The following is a 9,706-nucleotide window of genomic DNA, read 5'->3' as shown; positions in this document are numbered from 1 at the left end:
GGGGGGGGCAGGTGTTGAGGGGCCAGGTGGGGGGGGCAGGTGTTGAGGGGCCCGGTGGGGGGGGCAGGTGTTGAGGGGCCAGGTGGGGGGCACTCACTCATCCCGGGTGTAGCAGGGGTATGGGAACATCTGCACGTAGTTGCCCGGCTCCACCACGTCATGCCCCACGAAAGTGTTGATGATGGCGCGCTCCATCATGTCTGTGAGCAGGGGTTGTCAGGGGCTGGCCAGGCCCCTCCCCCCCAGGAAGATGGGTGCAGCTCAGCACTCACCCTGGATCCAGACAAAGCCATAGAGGAAGTAGAAGCGGCCACCCGTGTTGGGCCCCGGCCGCCAGTAGGCCCGGCGGATCTCGTTGGTCTTCTCTGTGAAGCTGGAGTTCTGCCGGATCTTGTAGTGCACATGGGGGGGAAGGGAGCCATCTTTCCGTGTCTGGAAGATCACACCTGGGGAGAGGAGGCTGCCGGGCTCAGAGGAGGGGCTGGGCAGGGCCATGCAGGGGTGAGGCTGGGGGGGGCAGTGAAGCACTCTGGGAAAATAGGAAAGTATTGGAGGGGAATGGGGCGTGGGGTCAGAGCAGCAAAAGGCCAGAGCAGGGCAGGGCCACAGGGACCAGACCAGGGCGGAGCAGGGCCTGGGAGCACCAACCAGAGTAAGGTAGAGTTAGAAAGGGACAGAGGTGGAAGACAGGGCAAGGGCCAAGGAATGGATGGGTAACGGGATGTCTGTGGGACCAGGCAACAGGAAAATGGGTCTGGGGTGGGGGGAGGAGCAGAGGTTGGGAACCACAGCGGGAGGCTGCTCACTGGCAAACACGGTGACGTTGTCCTGGTAGGCCTGGTTGAGTGTATAGTTGACAATGCTCTCCTCGTCAGGAAAGCCCTTGAAGATGTCCACACTCACCTGGGGAAGGGCGTCATAGGACGTCAGCCTCAGGCAGGGGACTGCATCACCCGCCCGGCTGTGGGCCGTGGGCAGGGACTGGATCGCCACCCAGCCCTCTGCTGTGGCAGGGGCTGAACTGCCCGTCGGCAGAGACTGGATCACCCACCCGGCCGTCGGCCGTGGGCAGGGACCAGATCGCCCGGCCGTCGGCCGTGGGCAGGGACTGGATCGCCACCCAGCCCTCTGCTGTGGCAGGGGCTGAATTGCCCGTCGGCAGAGACTGGATCACCCACCCAGCCATTGGCTGTGGGCAGGGACTGGATCGCCCAGCCATTGGCTGTGGGCAGGGACTGGATCGCGCGGCCGTCGGCCGTGGGCAGGGACTGGATCGCCCGGCCATTGGCTGTGGGCAGGGACTGGATCACCCGGCCGCCGGCCGTGGGCAGGGACTGGATCGCCCGGCCATTGGCTGTGGGCAGGGACTGGATCGCCACCCAGCCCTCTGCTGTGGCAGGGGCTGAATTGCCCGTCAGCAGACACTGGATCACCCACCCGGCCATTGGCTGTGGGCAGGGACTGGATCGCCCGGCCGTCGGCCGTGGGCAGGGACTGGATCGCCCGGCCGTTGGCCGTGGGCAGGGAATGATCACCCACCTTGGACATGAACTGGACCCAGCCGCAGGCTGCATTGTCAATCGTGTCCAGCTGCTGCAGGAGGGCTGTGCCGTTGGGCAGAGAGAAGTTGCCCTGGCGCAGGGCAGGCGGCAGCTCATCCAGTGACAGGTTCAGGGCTTCTGGGTGCAGCTGCAGCTCTGTCACATACTGTGGGTGATGAGCGAGTACTCAGGCAGCTGCCTTGCCACCCGCCCAGGAACAGGGCGACTGGCATTTGCTGCTTCCCCCCTGCCCCGGGCCCGCAGTACCTGCTGTAGCCAGTGCAGGTGCTGCTGCAGCCTGCCCTGCTCCAGGAAGCTGCGGATCTCCGCAGAGATGTTGAGCCAGACCTGGGCATAGTGGGTCACATTGCCCACAAAGGCAAAAGTCTCGTTGGCCTGCAGAGAAGAAGGGCTTGGGGCATGCGGAACAAGCAAGTGCCCCATCCTGGGTGGGCATTCTCTGCTCCCTCACCTTCGGAAGCCATTGGTTCTTCCCCAGCAACTGCCAACCCTGCCCTGGCCACGCTTCTCTGCGCCCCCATCCCCAGCACCCACCCGGAGCTCAGCCCGGCAGCCTTACTTCACTCAGCAGCTGTGCCTTCCCAGTTCCCCCCTCAGACTCTCCCAGGGTGTACCCTGACATCGGGCCCCAGGTGAGGGCCTTCTGCTCTTAAGACCCATCTGTGACCAGCCTTTCCAGCCATTTTCAGCTGTTGTAAGCAAGGCCTGTGCCTGGGCCCTGATGCTCCTCAGCCGCTGTCTCCGCCACACACACCCCTCCTCTACCAACACTGCCCTCCCTCCTCCAGCCCTTGCTCACGCGTCTGCAGGGAAGGCACGGCTCGGGCCCCTCACCTTGAGGATGACGCGGTCAGCCTCGGAGCCAGCTGGCGCGTAGAGGATTTTGGGGTTGCTGGTCATGAGGTGCACGAGCAGGCCCAGGTTCCGCTGCTCCTTGCTCGTGAAGCCCAGGGAGCTCATGTTGCCCCTCCGCAGTGCCTCTGGCTCAATGGTGCTGGGGCAAGGGCAGAGACAAGACTGAGCTCAGTGGCGTGCAGGGGGAGGGAGGAGGGGAGGCAGAGGACACTGGACGTGGAGTGGGCGCCAGGTGTGGTATTCACACACGTGGGGTCAGGTGCCGTCCCCCCCTTTTCCCTCTCCCATGTGCCCTTGCCACTGACTCTTTGCTCCCCTACGGCCAACCTACCGGTTGTTGCCACATAAGATGGGCTGCAGGCCAGCCCAGAGCTGCACGAAGGCCGAGCACTGGCCTTGAAGCGTATCCGGGGTGACGGGGGCTGCCGCGGCCTGGGTGCTGTCCTCGGCAGTGATGTTGGAGCCGGTGCCAGGCCCCGGCCCAGTGCCGTTGGCCACCCCACCGCGGCTGCTCGCGGGAGGCGCCGGGGTGCGGCCAGTGCAGGCGCCCTGGGGCAGCAGCAGAGCCAGGGCGGACAGGACGTCCACATCCTGCAGAACCTTCTGTGCGTCCAGCAGGTCCCCCAGGAGAGCCTGCAGGCCCCGTGGGGATGGTGCCCGCGGCTGGGAGTCTGAGCTGTTGGGGGCATCCAAGCCCAGCTGAGGGGAGACGGGTGTGTGGGACAGGGCAGGCTGGAGGGGAACTGGTGGGGCGACTCTGTGGGGGACTGAGTTCAGAGGGGCTCAGGAAATGAGTGCGGGCTGTGGGAAGGAGAGCTAAAAGGCCTTTGGCCTGGAGGAAGGGGACTGCTGGCTGGGAACTGGAAAACCAGACTCCAGTGGGGGACAGGCAGGTCTCCAAGGCATGGCTGGAGGCATGAGATGGCCCGTGGGGCCCTCCCCCAGCAGCCTGGGACCGGGCCTCCCCCAAGGGCACCAGGAAGCCCCGGTGTGTCCAGCCAGTTGGAAGACCTGCGGGCCAGCTGCAGGCAGGCCTCACCTGCTGAGCAATCTTGGCCACGTCCAGCTGGTTCCGGAGCACTGCAGCCAGCTCTGTGAAGCGCTGGGCACGGGTGCCGGCCTGCCCGCTGCAGACCACGTCTCGATAGCCCTGCAGGGCCGTCTGCCGCCCCTCTGGCATAGCAAGGATCCGGTCCAGCCCCCCAGAGCCCAGGGCACAAGTGAGCCGCTCCAAACGGGCAGGAGCCAGCAGCAGCTCCTGTGGGGGAGATGGGGCAGCTGGGGCCGCACAGGAACTCCGTTCCAGCCAAGAGATGACTGAGGACTTGGCCAAACATGGGGCCAGGGTGGGGGCCGCCTGGCTTCCACGGCATTCACCTCGCCTTCCTCCCCCGCTCCCCACGCCTGCCACAAATTACCCAGAGGCCGCAGCTCCCACTGAGGCAGGCGGCACCCCCCGGCAGGGCCCTCACCTCCATCCGGAACAAGGGTTCGCTGCCCGGGTGGCTCCAGGGCTCCCGGCCCCTGAGGAAATAGGACTCCCCGTCCAGTACGGGTAAAGGGCCGAAGAGCAGACGGTAGACCTGGGGAGCGGGGGGCACAGCTCGGGCACGGGCTCCGGAGCCAGGGCTGACATCACAGCCCCTCCCTGACCGGGGCTGAGGGGAGGGGCCATGAGCGCACAGGGCGCGGCCATGCATCCTGGCACGGACCCATCTCACCTCAGAAGGGTCCACGCGGGCGGCCAGGAGGGCCTGGGCCGTGCCGTTAGGCAGCGACAGATTCTGCATGAGGAAACGTCCGAGCTCCCGTGGGTCTCTGGCCACCGAGTCCAGAGAGAAGGAGGCCACTGCACAAGCAGGACAGGACAGGACAGGACTGAGCGCTGGCTCCCCCTAGTGGATGTGCCCCAGAGCCACAGCTTGGCAGCGGTGGCAGGCAGCTGGGCTGGGCCTGCCCCCAGCTCGCAGGTGGGGGTTCAGCACCATGAGTGGCAGGGAGCCGGGGGCAGAAACTCTGCCCGCAGAGCTCGGGCCCTCCCCTCCCCCCACAGGGCGCACCTGCAGATCGGTCCGGAGGGCTCCCCCAGGTGCCTGGGTCCGAGCTGAGGGCCTCCAGGTGCTGGCGCAGGGCCTCCAGCTCCAAGCCCAGGTTGGGCCGTGCTGGGTCAAACAAGTTGCCCTCTTCTACCACACGGTTGAGGCGTTCCAGCAGCTGGGTGACCCTGCATCACCAGGGGGTCACCTCAGGATGGAGGGGGCAGCGGGCGCTGCGGAGGGGCAGGGGGCTGGGGAGGACGGCGGGCGCTGAGGAGGGCAGGGAGCTGGGGAGGACAGCGGGCGCTGAGGAGGGGCAGGGGGCTGAGGAGGACGGCAGGCGCTGGGGAGGGCAGGGAGCTGGGCACTCACGTGGAGTTGGCATACTGCAGGAATCCAAACTCGTCCCGCTGGCCATCAGGACACAGCGACTGCATGACGGGCAGGATGCCGGCAGACGTCAGGGGTGCCGCTGTGTAGAAGGCTGGGCAGGGAGAGCGGTCGAGAATGGGGAGGGAGACAGAAGCGGAGAGCGCATGTGTAAGGCCCAGTTAGAAAGGAAAAGCACCTTCAGGTGGGAGACAGAGCGCCCGGCCCCAGCTGTGTGAAGGCTAAGAGTTCCAGCGCGAATGGCACTGCAGGTCAGAGGTCCTGCAGCTCCCAGAGCAGGCCAGAGGCCCCGCCCCCAGGATAGAACCGCAGGTGCAGCACTGTGCCGGATCACCCAGGGGAACAGGAGGCCTCCACTGGACAGTGACCTCTGACCTCTCAGGCCGGCTGTTAGCAGAGTGAGTGCAGGGACCCACAGGCATTTAGCTAGCTCAGGCACTCTACCCTTAGAACTCATGGCCAGGTGACCCAACAGACACCCTGGTGAGGAGGTGTCCCGCTGGCTTGGCCGGTGTGTGAGCTGGCCCACGCAGCCCGGCCCCATTGCACCAACCCTCCCCATCGTGGCCCCACTCCCGTCCTGAGCCAGCTGTTTCCCTCTCCCATGTGCCCTTGCCACTGACTCTTTGCTCCCCTACGGCCAACCTACCGGTTGTTGCCACATAAGATGGGCTGCAGGCCAGCCCAGAGCTGCACGAAGGCCGAGCACTGGCCTTGAAGCGTATCCGGGGTGACGGGGGCTGCCGCGGCCTGGGTGCTGTCCTCGGCAGTGATGTTGGAGCCGGTGCCAGGCCCCGGCCCAGTGCCGTTGGCCACCCCACCGCGGCTGCTCGCGGGAGGCGCCGGGGTGCGGCCAGTGCAGGCGCCCTGGGGCAGCAGCAGAGCCAGGGCGGACAGGACGTCCACATCCTGCAGAACCTTCTGTGCGTCCAGCAGGTCCCCCAGGAGAGCCTGCAGGCCCCGTGGGGATGGTGCCCGCGGCTGGGAGTCTGAGCTGTTGGGGGCATCCAAGCCCAGCTGAGGGGAGACGGGTGTGTGGGACAGGGCAGGCTGGAGGGGAACTGGTGGGGCGACTCTGTGGGGGACTGAGTTCAGAGGGGCTCAGGAAATGAGTGCGGGCTGTGGGAAGGAGAGCTAAAAGGCCTTTGGCCTGGAGGAAGGGGACTGCTGGCTGGGAACTGGAAAACCAGACTCCAGTGGGGGACAGGCAGGTCTCCAAGGCATGGCTGGAGGCATGAGATGGCCCGTGGGGCCCTCCCCCAGCAGCCTGGGACCGGGCCTCCCCCAAGGGCACCAGGAAGCCCCGGTGTGTCCAGCCAGTTGGAAGACCTGCGGGCCAGCTGCAGGCAGGCCTCACCTGCTGAGCAATCTTGGCCACGTCCAGCTGGTTCCGGAGCACTGCAGCCAGCTCTGTGAAGCGCTGGGCACGGGTGCCGGCCTGCCCGCTGCAGACCACGTCTCGATAGCCCTGCAGGGCCGTCTGCCGCCCCTCTGGCATAGCAAGGATCCGGTCCAGCCCCCCAGAGCCCAGGGCACAAGTGAGCCGCTCCAAACGGGCAGGAGCCAGCAGCAGCTCCTGTGGGGGAGATGGGGCAGCTGGGGCCGCACAGGAACTCCGTTCCAGCCAAGAGATGACTGAGGACTTGGCCAAACATGGGGCCAGGGTGGGGGCCGCCTGGCTTCCACGGCATTCACCTCGCCTTCCTCCCCCGCTCCCCACGCCTGCCACAAATTACCCAGAGGCCGCAGCTCCCACTGAGGCAGGCGGCACCCCCCGGCAGGGCCCTCACCTCCATCCGGAACAAGGGTTCGCTGCCCGGGTGGCTCCAGGGCTCCCGGCCCCTGAGGAAATAGGACTCCCCGTCCAGTACGGGTAAAGGGCCGAAGAGCAGACGGTAGACCTGGGGAGCGGGGGGCACAGCTCGGGCACGGGCTCCGGAGCCAGGGCTGACATCACAGCCCCTCCCTGACCGGGGCTGAGGGGAGGGGCCATGAGCGCACAGGGCGCGGCCATGCATCCTGGCACGGACCCATCTCACCTCAGAAGGGTCCACGCGGGCGGCCAGGAGGGCCTGGGCCGTGCCGTTAGGCAGCGACAGATTCTGCATGAGGAAACGTCCGAGCTCCCGTGGGTCTCTGGCCACCGAGTCCAGAGAGAAGGAGGCCACTGCACAAGCAGGACAGGACAGGACAGGACTGAGCGCTGGCTCCCCCTAGTGGATGTGCCCCAGAGCCACAGCTTGGCAGCGGTGGCAGGCAGCTGGGCTGGGCCTGCCCCCAGCTCGCAGGTGGGGGTTCAGCACCATGAGTGGCAGGGAGCCGGGGGCAGAAACTCTGCCCGCAGAGCTCGGGCCCTCCCCTCCCCCCACAGGGCGCACCTGCAGATCGGTCCGGAGGGCTCCCCCAGGTGCCTGGGTCCGAGCTGAGGGCCTCCAGGTGCTGGCGCAGGGCCTCCAGCTCCAAGCCCAGGTTGGGCCGTGCTGGGTCAAACAAGTTGCCCTCTTCTACCACACGGTTGAGGCGTTCCAGCAGCTGGGTGACCCTGCATCACCAGGGGGTCACCTCAGGATGGAGGGGGCAGCGGGCGCTGCGGAGGGGCAGGGGGCTGGGGAGCCCTGCATCACCAGGGGGTCACCTCAGGATGGAGGGGACAGCGGGCGTGCTGGGGAGGGTGGGGGCTGGGGAGGACGGCGGGCGCTGAGGAGGGCAGGGAGCTGGGGAGGATGGCGGGCGCTGAGGAGAGCAGGGGGCTGGGGAGGATGGCGGGCGCTGAGGAGGGCAGGGGGCTGGGGAGGACGGCAGGCACCGCGGAGGGGCAGGGGGCTGGGGAGGACGGCAGGCGCTGGGGAGGGCAGGGAGCTGGGCACTCACGTGGAGTTGGCATACTGCAGGAATCCAAACTCGTCCCGCTGGCCATCAGGACACAGCGACTGCATGACGGGCAGGATGCCGGCAGACGTCAGGGGTGCCGCTGTGTAGAAGGCTGGGCAGGGAGAGCGGTCGAGAATGGGGAGGGAGACAGAAGCGGAGAGCGCATGTGTAAGGCCCAGTTAGAAAGGAAAAGCACCTTCAGGTGGGAGACAGAGCGCCCGGCCCCAGCTGTGTGAAGGCTAAGAGTTCCAGCGCGAATGGCACTGCAGGTCAGAGGTCCTGCAGCTCCCAGAGCAGGCCAGAGGCCCCGCCCCCAGGATAGAACCGCAGGTGCAGCACTGTGCCGGATCACCCAGGGGAACAGGAGGCCTCCACTGGACAGTGACCTCTGACCTCTCAGGCCGGCTGTTAGCAGAGTGAGTGCAGGGACCCACAGGCATTTAGCTAGCTCAGGCACTCTACCCTTAGAACTCATGGCCAGGTGACCCAACAGACACCCTGGTGAGGAGGTGTCCCGCTGGCTTGGCCGGTGTGTGAGCTGGCCCACGCAGCCCGGCCCCATTGCACCAACCCTCCCCATCGTGGCCCCACTCCCGTCCTGAGCCAGCTGTTTCTGCCCGCAGGCTGGGGGTTCTGAGGACCTGGCCATGGAGGGCAGGCTGTTAGTGCAAGCAGAGGGGGTCCAAGCCACACCAGGAGGACCCGCCAGGCCATCCCACGGCTGCCGCCTGGGCAGCAAGAAGGCGGCCGCTCACTTACAGACTGCATGCGGGCCGGCCGAGGAGGACAAGAGACCATGCGGGTGGGGACGGGTCAAAACAGAACAGAGGAGACCAGTGAGTACCAGAGCCCACGGGGTCGGGCTCTATCGTCACTGGTGGCTACCACCATGACCTCCACAGACCTGCTGGGAGACGTGGCGGGGCCGCCCAGGGAACAGGCACTGCGCCACGGTCTCAGGCATCCTGGAGCAGAGGACACGCCCGCTGGCCGTGCACACCCAGCACACGCGCCTGCCCCTCACCACCCGCCTGCTGGCCCCCACCCACACCTGCGCCTCACCTTCCTTCACTGAAATGGTGGGTTTCTTTTGCCGCAGCCCCAGGAGGATGAAGAAGAGAACCAGCGGGATGAAGATCTCGAAGGCCAGGACCCACTGGAAAGGGCGGTCCACGTGAGGCCACCTGTGCGGGGGCAGGGCTTCCCCGCTGCCCACCTGGCTGTGCTGGGGCCGAGTCCCTCCCGGGCTCGGCAAGGGCCACATAACTTCCCAGGGACTAGGGAAGCTCAGCACAGGTTCCCCAGGGCCTGATCAAGTCCAGGCCCAGGTTTTGGCTCCACCCCAGGCACCAGGAGCAAAAGCAGTGTCAGCCATCACCAAACCTGGTCTCTAGTCTCCAGCTGAGATTCTACTTGCCCTTCCTGGAGTCACTGGCCCACCAAGGAGGCCGGGACAACTGACCAGCGGGTCTTCCACCCTGTCCCACGCACCTGCCTGCTTTACCTCTCCCTCTGTGGCAGGGCTGCCCAGGACCTGGGGACCATGGAGGCCATGTCTGCACCCTGCAAGGGCCTTGGGCAACCTGGCCCAACTCTGACGTGCACAGTCCCTGGGCAATGGTACCCTGCTCTGCCCTGGCCTCTCTTCCTCAGGTAAGCCCTGAGTGATCAGCTGAGTGGGAAGTGGAGACCCCAGGGCCTTTTCACCTGGAAAATGAATGAGTCCACAAGTCCTCCCCCCTCCCTGCCCCCTAGGGAGGGGAAGGGCCAGGAGAGCTCTGGGGGAGCCCCAGCAGACCAGCCCTCCGAATCCACAGGACAGAGGGCCCCTGCCCGAGGCCGGCGCCCATCCCCAGCTCTGAGGCACCAGGCCTCTATCCCCTCACCCCCACCGGAAGCCAACATGGGAGCCCCCTAAGCAGGGCTGTGGGGCCAGGCCCAGCCTGGCCCTGATTGTGCCTGCTGTGCTGACAATAGCGCTCTGTGATCTGG

At 66.5% G+C, this 9,706-nt stretch overlaps 1 protein-coding gene across 1 annotated transcript in view; it reads right to left on the bottom strand.

Annotated features, from left to right (window-relative positions):
* Positions 1-8,978, bottom strand: part of Abca2 (ATP-binding cassette, sub-family A (ABC1), member 2) — a 22,994-nt gene extending 14,016 nt beyond the window's left edge. The window contains exons 1-20 of the mRNA XM_013029344.1: positions 8,777-8,978; positions 8,474-8,476; positions 7,715-7,826; positions 7,222-7,385; positions 6,883-7,010; positions 6,634-6,744; positions 6,201-6,419; positions 5,493-5,860; positions 4,826-5,002; positions 4,478-4,641; positions 4,139-4,266; positions 3,890-4,000; positions 3,457-3,675; positions 2,749-3,116; positions 2,397-2,556; positions 1,809-1,937; positions 1,540-1,707; positions 807-903; positions 273-446; positions 98-200 (exon numbers count right to left, since the gene is read on the bottom strand). Coding sequence (XP_012884798.1) covers positions 98-200; positions 273-446; positions 807-903; positions 1,540-1,707; positions 1,809-1,937; positions 2,397-2,556; positions 2,749-3,116; positions 3,457-3,675; positions 3,890-4,000; positions 4,139-4,266; positions 4,478-4,641; positions 4,826-5,002; positions 5,493-5,860; positions 6,201-6,419; positions 6,634-6,744; positions 6,883-7,010; positions 7,222-7,385; positions 7,715-7,826; positions 8,474-8,476; positions 8,777-8,978 — 3,305 coding nt within the window. The remainder of the gene's footprint in view (positions 1-97; positions 201-272; positions 447-806; positions 904-1,539; positions 1,708-1,808; positions 1,938-2,396; positions 2,557-2,748; positions 3,117-3,456; positions 3,676-3,889; positions 4,001-4,138; positions 4,267-4,477; positions 4,642-4,825; positions 5,003-5,492; positions 5,861-6,200; positions 6,420-6,633; positions 6,745-6,882; positions 7,011-7,221; positions 7,386-7,714; positions 7,827-8,473; positions 8,477-8,776) is intronic.
* Positions 8,979-9,706: the final 728 nt, after the last annotated feature.

Source organism: Dipodomys ordii, unplaced genomic scaffold (assembly GCF_000151885.1).
Source record: "Dipodomys ordii isolate 6190 unplaced genomic scaffold, Dord_2.0 Scaffold118, whole genome shotgun sequence".
Lineage (NCBI taxonomy): Eukaryota > Metazoa > Chordata > Mammalia > Rodentia > Heteromyidae > Dipodomys > Dipodomys ordii.
The sequence above is the reverse complement of the archived record's forward strand: the minus strand, read 5'-3'. Positions and strand labels throughout refer to the sequence as shown.